This window comes from Mobula birostris, chromosome 8 (genome assembly GCF_030028105.1).
Source record: "Mobula birostris isolate sMobBir1 chromosome 8, sMobBir1.hap1, whole genome shotgun sequence".
Classification (NCBI taxonomy): Eukaryota; Metazoa; Chordata; class Chondrichthyes; order Myliobatiformes; family Myliobatidae; genus Mobula; species Mobula birostris.
Window position 1 is genome coordinate 115,982,401 of NC_092377.1, and position 15,076 is coordinate 115,997,476.

At 42.8% G+C, this 15,076-nt stretch overlaps 1 protein-coding gene across 4 annotated transcripts in view; it reads left to right on the plus strand.

The window, feature by feature from the left end:
• Window positions 1–15,076, plus strand: part of c8h1orf198 (chromosome 8 C1orf198 homolog) — a 39,144-nt gene that overhangs the window by 20,709 nt on the left and 3,359 nt on the right. For 2 of the 4 annotated variants that reach the window (XR_011886909.1, XR_011886910.1), the window contains exons 4-5: window positions 4,193–4,245; window positions 9,113–9,306. Coding sequence is in view for 2 of the 4 variants with exons in the window: in XM_072265988.1 (XP_072122089.1) it covers window positions 4,193–4,249 (57 nt within the window). In the remaining 2 variants the exon portion in view is untranslated. Of the gene's footprint in view, window positions 1–4,192; window positions 8,985–9,112; window positions 10,194–15,076 lie in introns of those variants that run through there. The other 2 variants (XM_072265989.1, XM_072265988.1) reach the window with 2 other exon arrangements.

A 15,076-nucleotide genomic window follows, 5' to 3' on the forward strand; every position in this document is an offset into this window, starting at 1 on the left:
ACAGCCTGGCATGGAGGAGCCTCTGAAAGTGACAGCCAGTGTTTATATTCCCTCTCATGGGTGTCTGGTATGTGGTCGTGAAGATGGCCGTATTGTTATTGTTCCAGCCACTCAAACGGCTATTGTCCAGTTACTGCAAGGAGAACACATGCTGAGAAGAGGTTGGCCATCCCACCGAACACTTCGTGGCCATCGAGGCAAAGTGACCTGCCTGTTGTACCCACACCAGGTTGCAACATGCTATAAACAACATTTTCACTCACTCCCATCCTCTCTCAACTCATCTCTCTCCATTAACCCCCCCCCACCTATGCTTTCAGAGGGACTTCCTCTTCAGGAAGGAGAGAATGTAGTCGCTGGCTGAGCTCAGCTTCTGCTTTTGCATCTGGACCTGGGACTGGGTGGTGAGCTGCAGTTTGATGGCGCTCGAGTTGATCTTCAGGGCCATCAGCAGCTCCTTCATGCCCTTCATCTTTTTGCTGTGGAAGGTGACACAGGGACCCGTGGTGGGAGGGGTAGGGGGAAGGGGGGTAGCGGGAGTGGGAGCTGGAGCGGGTGTTGCCTGCTGGGTGGGGGCCGATTGCCGGTGCTCCACCACCTTCTCTGCCTGGAACTTCTTGGCGGGGGGCGGCTCCTCGGCCTTGGACTCGCGGCGGGGGTGCCGGTGCCGGGTGTCCTGCGAGTCATCACTGTGCTGATAGTCGTCCTCATTTTCCTTGGCGTCCTTCACGATGATCGTTACCTTGTGCCGCACCTGGTGTCAGGTCAGGTACTGGCATCTTCCCTCTTTCTTCTCAGTCCTGAAGAAGGGTCTCAGCCTGAAACTTCGACTGTGTTAATTTCCATAGATGCTGATTCCCTTCAGCATTTTGTGTATGTTGCCAGGGTACTGCCTGGATTAGAGGCTATGAGCTGTGTGGAGAGATGGACAAACTAGTATTTTCTCTGAAGCAGTGGAGGCAAAGGAGAGATCTGACAGAAGGTTATGAGAGGCGCAGATAGAATAGACAGCCAATAATTTTTTATACCAAGGTCACAATATCCATTACTGGAGGGCATGCATTTGAGGTGAGTTGGGACAAATTCATTGAACATAGAAATTTACAGCACATTACAAGCCCTTCGGCCCACAATATTGTGCGACCATGTAACCTACTCAAGATACTGCCTAGAATTTCCCTACCATATAGCCCTCTATTTTCCTGAGCTCCATGTACCTATCTAGGAGTCTAAAAAGACCATATTGTATCTGCTTCCACTGCCGCCAGCAACCCATTCCAACTCACTCACCACTCTATGTAAAAAAAAAAAAAACTTACCCCTGACATCTCCTCTGTACCTACTTCCTAGCAGCTTAAAACTATGCCCCCTCATCTTAGCTATTTCAGCCCTGGGAAAAAGCCTCTGGCTATCCACACGATAAATGCCTGTCATCATCTTATACACCTCTATCAGGTCACCTCTCATCCTCCGTTGCTCCAAGGAGAAAAGGCCAAGTACACTCAGCCTATTCTCATAAATGTACACCCTACAAACCAGACAACATTCTTGTAAATCTCCTCTACACTCTAGCTATAGTATCCACATTCTTTCTGTGGTGAGGTGACCAGAACTGAATACAGTACTCCCAAGTGGGGTCTGAACAAGATCTCATATAGCCGTAACATTACCTCATGGCTCTTGAACTCAGTCCCACAGTTGATGAAGGCCATCACACCATACGCTGCCTTAACAATACTGTCAGCCTGCGTAGACACAGACCCCAAATCTCTCAGATCCTCCACACTGCCAATAGTCTTGCCATTTATATTATATTGTCTTCAAATATGACCTACCAAGATTAACCACTTCAGACTTATCTGGGTTGAACTCCATCTGCCACTACTCAGCCCAGCTCTGCATCCTATCGATGCCCCGTTGTAACCTCTGACAACCCTCGACTATCCACAACACCCCCAACCTTTGTGTCATTAGCAAATTTACTAATCCACCCTTATACTTCCTCTTCCAGGTAATTTATAAAAAAATTACAAAGAGGAGGAGTCTTAGGACAGATCCCTGAGGCACAACTCTGGACACTGACCCCCATGCAGAATATGAACCCTCTGCGAGCACCCTTTGCCTTCTGTGGGCAAGCCAATTCTGGATCCACAAAGCAATGACCCCTTGGATCTCATGCCTCCTTACTTTCTGAATGAGCCTTGCATGGGGAACCTTAGCAAATTCCTTACTGAAATCCATATACACTACATCCACTGCTCTACCTTACAATGTGTTTTGTTACATCCTCAAAGAATTCAATCCAGTTCGTAGGGCACGGCCTGCCCTTGACAAAGCCATGCTGATTATCCCTAATCAGATTATATCTCTCCAAATGCTCATAAATCCTGCCTCTCTGGATCTTCTCCAGCAATTTGCCCACCACTGAAGTCAGACTCACTGGTCTATAATTTCCTGGATTATCTCTACTCCCTTTCTTGAATAAAGGAACAACATTTGTAACCCTCCAATCCTCCAGTACTTCTCCCATCCCTATTGATGACGCAAAGATCATCACAAGAGGCTCAGCAATCTTCACAGTAGCCTGGGGTATATCTCATCCGGTCCCGGTGACTTATCTAACTTAATGTTTTTCAAAAGCTCCAACACATCCCTTTTCTTAAAGTCTATGCACTCAAGTGTTTCAGTCCTTTGTAAGTCATCCCCACAATTGCCAAGGTCCTTTTCACTGATGAATACTGAAGCAAAATGTTCATTAAGTACCTCCGCTACCTCCTCCGGCTCCATGCTCAAGTTTCCACTATCGCTCCTGATTGGTCCTATTCTTACACAGCTCATCCTCTTGCTCTTCACATACTTGTAGAATGCCTTGGGGTTGATCTTAACCCTGCTCACCAAGGTCTTCTCATGGCCCTTTCAGGCTCTCTTAATTCCTAACTCCTAATTCCTAATGGCACCTTTCTGGCAACCTTGTAATTTTCTGGAGCTCTAACACTTCCTTTTTTATTGAACCTTTCGTAAGCTTTTCTTAACTAGATTTTCTACATCCATTCTTTAACTCTACCATCTTTTCCCTGCCTTAATGGAACATGCCTATGCAGAACACAATGCAAATGTTCCCTGAATATTTGCCACATTTCTATTGTGCATTTCCTTGAGAACATCTGCTCCCAAGTTCCTGCATAATAGCATATTTCCCCCTACCTCAATTAAGTGTTTGCCCAAATTGTCTGCTCTTATCCCTCTCCAGTGCTACGGTAAAGGAAATAGAGTTGTGATCACAACTTCCAAAATGATCTCCCACTGAGAGATCTGACACCTGACCAGGTTCATTTCCCAATTCCACATCAAGTACAGCCTCTCCTCTGGTTGGCTTATCTACATATTGTGTCAAGAAACTTTCCTGAACACACCTAACAAACTCCACCCCATCTAAACCCCTTGCGCTAAGGAGATGCCAATCAATATTAGGAAGGTTAAAATCTCCCAAATTCAAAGGAGATATGGAAGCATTCTTTTGTTTCTACACAGGGGTACACGAAATTCAGTGAAGTGCGGGTAATCGGCGGGAGTAACTATGTAAGGAGGGGGGCCCATGGGCCAACAAGGAGCTTCTGATGAACATCGGCCGGGACATTTTGACGGTATACACTGACAGGTGTGGTTGTGGAGGAAGTTAAGATAGAAGCCTTTAACAGGCTCTTGGATCATCTTCGCTCTTCTACCCCTCCACTATCAGTTTTATGAATGGACAATGAATCAATGAACACTTAGTATTTTTTTCCTTTTGTGCTATTTACTTATTTTTATATACTTTTTCCAGCTTCTTCCCTTCTGGTATCCGATTTCTGAGTGGACATTGAGTCCATGAATATCACCTCACTACTTTTTATTTCTGTTTTTTGACTACTTATTTAACTATTTAATATAACTATTCAGTTTTTTCTCTTATGTGTTGCATTGTACTGTTGCCGTAAAGTTAACAAATTTTACGACATAGACTGGAGATATTAAACCTGGTGATTAAACCATCGTGGGCTGAAGGGCTTGTTAATGTGCTCTATTCTGATGGCAGGTTTTTCATTTGATACAGTCTAGTGAATGAAATTGATAACTTGGCTGTGGAATAAATATGACTAAATAAAATCACAAGTACTAGAACAAATGTTTATATTCTCTTCTCTCTCTACAGGTTACTATGAGCAGCTCCATTCGAAAGACAGGTTTTGACTTCCTGGACAACTGGTAATTTTCCTGTTGCCTTCAGAATTTCTAACAGCTAAAAAAACTCCCAACGATAAGCTTGGGTCACATTTGGATGAAAGTATTGTTCATATACTCCAGTTAGTCACTTCAATTAGCACTGCATTTTATGTATAATTGCACTTACCAGTATGTATGAAATGAGTTGCTGTCTGTAAAGAGGAAAGATCCTTCTTATAGGTATATGGATATTGAATGAGCTATGCACCTGTCTCCTGTTTTGAGCCTTTCAGTAGCTTGTTTACTAAAACTGTACCTATTACTAGCTAAATGTTAAAACTAGCCACAGGGAAATGTTTTTAAAAAAGTGGAAAACATACTCACTGGGCTGGATTATCACCCACAAGAATGGGGTTTAGATGGTTTAAAGTAGGTTGTTATGTAACCTGATGGTTCAAGCAGACAGGAAGGTGAGCATCTCTGAATGCAGTGGATGGGCTAGAAGACACACTATGTTGTACTCCTGTACCGAGTAAAGTGGCCACTGAGTGATAGAAATCTGCAGGTGAAAGTTCTACCTTTCCTTGCAAATAACATTGTGTATGTGGCTGCCTGTTCAGGTGATTGCCTGTGTTCTCAAAGGAAACATAGCAACTTTAAGAAACAAAAATGTTTGGCTCAACGGGATAAAAGTAAATGAGTATTTACGGCACATATAGGTAATGATTATAAAACAAATTGCTGGAGGAAATGGATAATCAATGTTTGGGGACCCTCTGTCCGGACTGACGAATATTGAATGTCCAGTCCCTTCATGGGTGCTGCCTACTCACTGTGTTCCTCCTGCAGTGTGCAACTTTGTTCCATATTCTAGCATCTGCAGTCTCTTATGTGTCCAAGTATTAAGACATAGAGCAGAATTCTCTTGGCCCATGAAGTCTGCTACGCCATTCCATCATGGCTGATTTATTATCCCTTTTAACCCCATTCTTCTGTCTTCTCCCTATAATCTTTAACACTCTTACTAATGATGGGCCTTTCAACCCACGTTCTAAACAACATTCCCTCTAATTTGTAATGACCATTGTGTGCCAAACTTCAGTGCTGTGCAATTTTTTGCCCAGTAGCCGCATGTTCATGACCTCTCGGTGTAGCCATTTTTAAGTGAATTGGCAGTTCTTTTGTGCATCACTCCCTTCGTTTGCTTCTTTGGAATTTGACGTAGTAGATCACTATTTTCTTCAGTAATAACAGTATAAATAAGCCAGTTCTAAAATCTGCAGACAAATAATCGCAAACTCCACATTGTCGACACCGCCTGCCTCAGGAACCGGGTAAGGATATGTGATTGTGTACAATCGTGAAATATACCTAACATGCCAACAAAGTGGAGGGTGACAGCCTCTACCTGTGCGGTTTTAATTCCTTAGTGCACTAGTAGCAAAAGGTGTGTGGATGCACACACCTTAAAGGCAACGTTGGTTCTAAATATATCCAAACTGATGGCCTCCACAGCTGCCTATGGCATTGAATACCACTGATTCAGCTCCCTCTGGCTAAAGAAATTCTTCCTTGTCTCTGTTGAAAAGGGGCAACCTTCTAGTCTTAGGCTTTGTGCTTTGACCTAGACTCTCCCTCTCCATGTCCATTCTGTCTACTTAAGTTCAAAGCTTACTGCAGTTACATCCAAAGGAACAGCTGTCCCTTTCTAAATTGGTGAAATCTGTGTCATTCCAACAGACGTGTCTTGTTCTTGTATTTACAACAATACTTTTACTCTATTAATTTTGGCACGTTGGATTTTGATGTTTTTAAAAAGTCCAATGAAATGATTAGTGAAACAATTACTGTATGAGGAATATTTGTATTTGGTTTGATGATTCAGATTTTTGTGAGCAAAAGGTCCCACTCCTACTGGAAGTATTATACTACCACCTTATCACTCTATGTTAGTTTTTGAATTGAGATATGAAACACTAACTTCTCAGTAAATTGGGTATTGTATCTTGGTATGCAAAAAAAAAGTGTTATCTTCTACCTTGGGCTCATTCATCTGATAGCTATTGTATGAGAATACGGCTGCTTGGTACAAAGGTAGTTTGAATAGTAAATTTGATTTTTAAAGTAACGGAATTTAATAGCAAAACTCATTATTCATAAGTTGCACATTTTTATAAGAGATAACTACAGTTATGCTTGATTAACTTTTTGCAGCTTTTCATTAAAACACTCGAGTAAAGAAGAACTGCTTCTGTTAAAAATACTATATTTACAAAAATGTGTAATAATAAAACAGTAAAATCCTCAGTTTGCTGAAGTGCTTTCAATATTACACCAAAAATTACAACACTTTGTTCAGTAACATGATTTTAGGAAAATAGAGGGCTATGGGTAGCCCTAGCTAATTTCTAAGGTAAGGACATGCTCGGCACAGCTTTGTGGGCCGAAGGGCCTGTATTGTGCTGTAGGTTTACTGTGTTTCTATTATGACAGCATTTTGAAGCAGTAGCTAAGAAACAACACCCCACCACCTGGCTTCATCCCTCTCCCTTCCTGGTTCTATCCACTTTTCACCCACTGGATCCACTCCATTCCACTCACCTGATGGTTTTTATTGTCACAGCTTTTGGATTCCTATTTATCGTCTCTCAGACTGTCTGTCGTCATTACTTATACATGCATACACACACACACACACACACACACACACACACACCCTCCATCTGCCCTTTTTCTGTATCTGCTTCCACCTATCTCTCAGCTGCCTCTGTCTTCATGTCTTCAAAATCCACCAACACTCTGAGCTTCTGCCCATAATTCTTCACCCCTCTTCACCCCTCTTCACCTACTGGTGCTAATTTCATTCTCTCCCCCCCCACCTCCCCCCATACTGGCTGTCTTCCCTCTCCATTTAATCTTGATGTGGGGTTGCAACCAGAAACAGTGACAATTCTTCCCACCTCCACCCATTCCTCCAACCACAGATACTGTTTAAAAGAACATGGAACACAGAAATTTACAGCACATTAAAGGCCCTTTGGCCCACAATGTTGTGCTGATCATGTAACCTCTAGAAACTGCCTAGAATTTCCCTCCTGCATAGCCCTCTACTTCTCTAGTCTCTTAAAAGACCCTATTGTGTCTGCCTCCACCACCATTGCTAGCAGTGCATTCCATGCACCCACCACTCTGTAAAAAGAACACATAAAACAACAACAACAACTTGCCTCTGACATCCCCCTTGTACCTACACCAAGCACCTTAAAACTATGCCCTCTTATGTTAGCTGTTTCAGCCCTGGGAAAAAGCATCTGGCTATCCACACGATCAAGGCCTCTCATCATCTTGTACACCTTATCAGGTCATCTCTCATCCTCTGTCGTTCCAAGGAAAAAAGGATAAGTTCACTCAACCTATTCTCTTAAGGCAACATCCCCTGCACTCTATAGTATCCACATCCTTCCTGTAGTGAGGTGACCAGAACTGAACACAGTACTCCGAAGTGGGGTCTGAGCAAGGTCTTATATAGTTGTAATATTACCTCTCAGCTCGTGAACTCAATCTCATGTTTGATGAAGGCCATCACACCATACGCCGCATTAACAACACTCAACCTGCGCAGTAGTTTTGAATGTCCTATGAACATGAACCCCAAGATCTTGCTGATCCTCCACACTGCTAAGAGTCTTGCCATTAATATTCTGTCTTCAAATTTGACATACCAAGATAAACCACTTCACACTTATCTGGGTTGATCCCCCTTGTACCTACTTCCAAGCACCATCTGCCACTTCTCAGCCCCGTTCCGCATCCTATCAATGTCCTGCTGTAACTTCTGACAACCCTCTAGACTATCCACAACACCCCCAACCTTTTGTGTCATTAGCAAATTTACTAATTCACTCTTCTACTTCCTCATTTATAAAAATCACAAAGAGGAAGTGTCCCAGAACACATTCCTGCAGAACACCACTGGTCACCATCCTCCATGCAGAATACGAAGCTGCCTTCTGTAGACAAGCCAGTTCTGAATCCACAAAGCAAGGTCTCCTTGGAACCCATGTTTCCTTACTTTCTGAATGAGCCTGGCATGAGGAACCTTATCAAATGCCCTTCTGAAATCCATATATACTACATCCACTGCTCTACCTTCATCAATGTGTTTTGTTACATTCTCAAAGAATTCAGTCAGGCTCGTAAGGCATGACCTGCCTTTGACAAAGCCATGCTGACTATCCCTAATCAGATTATGTCTCTCCAAATGCTCATAAATCCTGCCTCTCAGGATCTTCTCCAACAACTTGCCCACCACTGAAGTAAGACTCACTGGTCTATAATTTTCTGGGTTACCTCCACTCCCTTTCTTGAACAAGAGAACAACACTTACAACCTTCCAGTCCTCTAGTACTTCTCCTGTCCCCATTGATGATGCAGTGATCAAGCTGTTCCTCTAGCTATTGCTTTTTTTTATTCGCTGATTCAAATTTCTGCATTCTCATTTTCAACGCTTGTTATATAATGTAACATATGATGACAAGTTCGTAATTTAAAATATTCTGCAATTATAGCAATGTATTTAGTTATGTAGCGTATTTACGTAGAAAACTATGTTAATGCTGTAGGCCAGCTCTATCATGTATTATGTTGAATATTTCCTTTCTATATTTTGTCTATCACAAAGACTGTAAATTGTTCAAAATTCTGTACTTCAGATGGCATAAGCTTTGCTGAATTATATACTGTATATTGCTGCTTGTGTTGCATAACATTTAAATTATAAACCTAACAATGGTTTTCTGGTTTACTCCAGTGTCTGTTTTCATATCAGCACTCAACACACTGCTGTAGTCATGACACCCATTGATGTTTCAAGTAAAGTTCAAGCTTTGATTTGTATTTTGTTGTATAGATGTTGCTGGAAGGGCAAAATACCTAATTGCCCTGAGCCAGTTAAAACTCAACCATATTGCTCTGGAGTGAGAACCCTAAACAGATGTTTACCAGATATTCTTTCCTAAAGTGAAGCATGAAAAACCCAGTCTCCATAAAGGAGGTACTGTCTAGCAGAATGGTAAGGCTTTGGCAAGAACAGGTGGAGGCAAGGTAAGTAGATAAGTTTATTTCTTATTTAACTCTTGAAAGAATAGGGGGCATATCTGCAAAGACAGTGTTCTGTTCTGGGTGTCAGATGTGGGATTTCCAGGAGACTTCCTACTTTCCCGATGGCCACACCTGCACCAGGTGCAGGCATCGAGATGCAGCTCCTTAGACATCATTAGGGAACTGAACTGCAGCTCGACCTTTGGCTTGTTAGGGAATGTGAAGATGACAGGAGCTTCAGGGAGGTAGTCACTCCAAGGCTGCAGGAGACGATAAATGGGTGACTCAAGAGAGGGAAGGGAAAATGTCAGATAGTGGAGTGCACCATTTTGAGTACTGTTGGGGGATGACGTACCTGGAGGAAGCAACAGTGGCCGTGCCTCTGGCACTGGGTCTGACTCTGTGGCTCAGAACGGTAGGGAACGGAAGAGAATGGCAGCATAATAGGGGACTCTATAGTTAGGGGGACAGATAGGTGATTCTGTGGACTTGGAACAGAAACACAGGTGGTAGTTTGCCTCCCAGTGCCAAGGTCCATGAAGTTTCTGAACGTGTCCACAATATCCTGAAAAGGGAGGGTCAGCCGCTAGAAGTCGTGGTACATATTGGTACCAATGACATAGATGGAGAAAGGAAGGAGGTCTTGAAAACAGAATACATGGAAGGAAGCTGAGATGCAGCACCTCAAGGGTAGCAATCTCAGGATTGCTGCCTGTGCCACGCAACAGTGAGGATAGGAATAGAATGAGGTGGCAGATAAATGTGTAGCTGAAGAATTGGAGCAGGGGACAGGGATACAGATTTCTGGATAATTGGGACCTTTTCTGGGGAAATTGTGAGCTGTACAAAAGATACAGATTCCACTGGAATCCGAGGGGCTCAAAGATCCTTGTGGGCAGGTTTGCTAGAGCTGTTGGGAGCGGTTTAAACTAATATGGGAGGGGGATGGGAACTAGGATGATAGAGCTGAGGATGAGCTAGCAGGTTTATGAGTAGGTGATAGGTGTAATATAAATGTAAGGATGGACAAGCCAATGATTAGGTACAAATGCAGATAAATTGTACTGCAGAAGCAAAATACAAAACTGCAGATGCTGTATTCTTAATAATGTGGATGAACTCATGGCGCAGTTAGAGATTGGTGGGTATGATGCTGTGGGCATCACTGAGTTATGGCTGAAAGAAGGTCAAAGTTGGGAGCTTAATATCAAAGGATATACTTTGTATGAAAAGAACAGGCAGGAAGGCAGTGGTATGACTGTTCGTAAGATAGAATTACATCTTTAGAAAGAGGTGATATAGGGTCAGAGAATCTTTGTTGGTGGAGTTAAGAAACTGCAAGGGTAAAAAAACATGGGAATCATATATAGGCCTCCAAACAATAGCTAAGATGTGGGGTTGAGATTGCAAAGGGAGCTGGAAAAGGCATGAAGTAAGGGTAATGTCACAACTGTAATGGGGGACTTCAGTATGCAAGGGGATTGGGAAAATCAAGTTGGAGTTGGGTCACGAGAGAGAGGGAATTTGTTGAATGCCTACAAGATAGCTTTTTGAACAGCATGTGCTTGATCTTACTTGGGTGGTGTGGGGGGGGGTGCGGAGGCTATCTTAGATTGGGTGTTGTGTAATCCAGATTTTATTACGGAGCTTAAGGTAAAGGAACCCTTAGGAGACAGTGATCATAATATGATTGAATTCATACTGCAGTTTGGGAGGGAGAAGCATAACTCACATGTATCAGTATTGCAGTGGAATAAAGGGAATTTCAGAGGCATGAGAGAGGAGCTTGCCAGGCTGATTGGAGGATACTGATGGGGATGACGGCAAAGCAGAGAAGGCTGAAATTTCTGGGAATAGTTCACGAAGCACAGGATAGGTATGTCCTGCAGAAGTACTCAAATCGCAGGGCTAGGCAATCGTGGCTGACAAGGGAAATTAAGGACTGCATAAAAGCCAAGGAAAAGGCATATAATGTGGCTAGTGAGTGGGAAGTTGGATGATTGGGAAGTTCTTAAAATCTGACAAAAAGCAACTAAAAAAGCCATAAGAAGTGAAAAGATGAAACATGAGAGCAAACTAGCCGATAATATAAAGCAGGGTACTAAAACTTTTTTCAGTTATATGAAGAGTAAAAGGGAGGTGAGAATTGATATTGGACCACTGGAAAATGATGCTGGTGAGATAGATTAGATTATGAGGACACACAGTCCTCTTTTATTGTCATTTAGTAATGCATGCATTAAGAAATGATACAATGTTCCTCTAGAATGATATCACAGAAACACAAGACAAATCAAGACTGAAAGACTGACAAAATCCACGTAATTATGACATATAGTTACAACAGTGCAAAGCAATACCGCAATTTGATAAAGAACAGACCACGGACACGGTAAAAAAAAAAGTCTCCAAGTCTCTTGGAAGCCCCATCATCTCACGCAGACAGTAGAAGGAAAAAAAAAACTCTTGAGCCGACTCTTGAGTCCATCCAAAAACTGAGCCTCCGACCAGCCCTCTGACACCGAGCACCATCTCTGCCGAGTGCTTCGACCCCGGCCCCAGCAACAGGCAGGCAAAGCTGAGGATTTGGGGCCTTCCCTTCCGGAGATTCTCGATCGCACAGTAGCAGCAGCAGCGAAGCAGGCATTTCAGAAGTTTCTCCAGATGTTCCTCCGTGCTTCTCATGTCTCTCCATCAAATCAGGATTGTGCATGGTCCCTACTTAACAAATACGATATCATTTTGGAGCGGCCGCGTGCCCTGCATCGCGCCACCATCTTCTCGCCACATAGTAATTGGGGATAAAGAAATAGCAGATAAACTTAATAAGTACTTTGCATCAGTCTTCACTGTGGAAGACACTAGCAGTGTGCCAGAGCTCCATGAGTGTCAGGAAGCAGGAGTGAGTGCCATTGCTATTACAAAGGAAGAGGTGCACGGCAAACTGAAGGGATGTGGGATCTGGGAATACAGGTACAAAATTCCCTAAAAGTGGTGTCACGGGTAGATCGGGTCATAAAGAGAACTTTTGGTATATTGGCCTTTATTAATCAAAGTATTGAGTATAAGAGCTGGAATGTTATGATGAGGTTGTGTAAGGCATTGGTGAGGCCAAATCTGGAGTATTGTGTTCAGTTTTGGTCACCAAATTACAGGAAGGATATTAATAAGGTTAAAAGAGTGCAGAAAAGGTTTACAAGGATGTTGCCGGGACTTGAGAAACTCAGTTACAGAGAAAGGTTGAATAGGTTAGGACTTTAGTCCCTGGAGCGTAGAAGAATGAGGGGAGATTTGATAGAGGTATATAAAATGACGATGGGTATAGATAGAGTGAATGCAAGCAGGCTTTTTCCACTGAGGCAAGGGGAGAAAAAAAACCAGAGGGCATGGGTTAAGGGTGAAGGAAAAGTTTAAAGGGAACATTAGAGGGAGCTTCTTCACACAGAGAGTGGTGGGAGTGTGGAATGTCTTGCCAGACAAGGTGGTAAATGGGGGTTCTTTTTTTAACATTTAAGAATAAAATTGGACAGTTACATGGATGGGAGGTGTATGGAGGGATATGGTCCGTGTGCAGGTCAGTGGGACTAGGCAGAAAATGGTTCAGCACAGCCAAGAAGGGCCAAAAGGCCTGTTTCTGTGCTGTAGTTTTTCTATGGTTTCTATGTGCTGTTATTAGAGAGAATCCAGAAGTAGTTCATGGTCATAGTCATAGTCATACTTTATTGATTCCAGGGGGAAATTGGTTTTCGTTACAGTTGCACCATAAATAATAAATAGTAATAGAACCATAAATAGTTAAATAGTAATATGTAAATTTTGCCAGTAAAATTATGAAATAAATCCAGGACCAGCCTATCGGCACAGGGTGTCTGACCCTCCAAGGGAGGAGTTGTAAAGTTTGATGGCCACAGACAAGAATGACTTCCTATGACGCTCTGTGCTGCACCTTGGAGGAATGAGTCTCTGGCTGAATGTACTCCTGTGCCCACCCAGTACATTATGTTGTGGATGGGAGACATTGACCAAGATGGCATGCAACTTAGACAGCATCCTCTTTTCAGACACCACCGTGAGAGAGTCCAGTTCCATCCCCACAATATCACTGGCCTTACAAATAAGCTTGTTGATTCTGTTGGTGTCTGCTACCCTCAGCCTGCTGCCCCAGCACACAACAGCAAACATGATAGCACTGGCCACCACAGACTCGTAGAACATCCTCAGCATCGTCCGGCAGATGTTGAAGGATCTCAGTCTCCTCAGGAAATAGAGACGGCATTCACAAGAATGATGCCAGGAAAGAAGGGGTTAATATATGAGGAGCATTTAGTACAGAGTTCCCCAATTAGTTTTCCACAAGGGCCAAATTATGTCAAGCATGCCAAGCCAAGGGCCAAAATGTCCAGGGTTTTTTTTTCTTATTGCACCAGTAAGTTGTTTTATGGGTAGATGTTGTTGTTGTTGCTGCTGTTACCATTATTATTATTATTATTATTAGTAGTAGTAGTAGTAGTAGTAATAATTTAGGCCTGTGATTCTCAAAGCCTATGTTGAAAAAAAGAAAAAAAAATGCACTCTTGAAACAAAATAAGTCCAAAACCAACCACTTAATTATGACTCTAGCTATCACAACTGTCAGCTATCACATTGAGAACTCATCTGGGACTTAAAATACACACACACACACACACACACACACACACACACACACACAGTAAACATGGTAGTCTTCACCACTTTTCTTCCACACAAAGAACACTTCTCTTTCACACAGAGTTTTCCACTGTTTCTGTTCTCTCATTTAATCTATTTGTTCTTTTTAATTAAGCTCTGTAGCATTTGAAGTAGGAAGTGTAGTTATAAATGAAATTATCAGTATTATTATTGTTGTGATATTATTATACTACAATTAGATTAACAAATGGACAAAAATAAATTGATTCATTCACCAATCAGTGAGAGAAGTGACAATGACAGGATGAGGCAATCCTTCTGATATCGGGCCTGTATCTGTTGTGGCAATCCTGAGGCACTGGCCAAGATGTGCGTTGCAGAGTCTGTTTCTGTCCTGGTTCTTGATAGTTCATTGAAGAAAACAATGACTCACATACGTACGTGCAGGGGAACAGTGTGAGTAGGAGCATTGCAATAGCTCTCGTGTTTTTGAATTGAGCTTGGGGAACCATGTTGATCCAAAAGTCACTTCCCCGACGTCCTTGTGTTGTGCTTTGAGTAAATCAGATGTTCCCATTTCCAAGACCTCCATCTGAAGAGTTGCCTCATCTATGGAAGGCACCAGCCTTTTGGCCTCTGCAGTCCACTGACCGTCAGCCGAAACAGAGAACAGCTGTCTCAGGAAGAGGAGGATGTCACCAGAGAGTTTAGGGGAGCTTTCAAATCGTTCCCTGAAGTTTTCTGCCACGCTCGTCATGAAATCTGTCATCACTGGATCCTCCCACATTTCATTCTTCTCACAATGCTCCCGCAGATGTGGAAAGTGCAACTTTCTCCCATGAATGTCTCCAAAAGGTTCAGCTTTGACCGGATAGGTTCAATGTCCACAACATTGTGGTTGTTGCCTTGTAATTGCAGATTAAGTTGATTCAGATGAGACATGATGTCACAGAAAAAAAGAACATGTGCCATCACCTTGTTGACACTTAAAAACCTCTTAAATCCTTGGGCTTTTTGGCTCTGCAGGCTGGATAAAAATGACACAAGCTTATCACGCAGCACCCTCTCCAACACACGGCCTTTGCTCAGCCAGCGATCATCA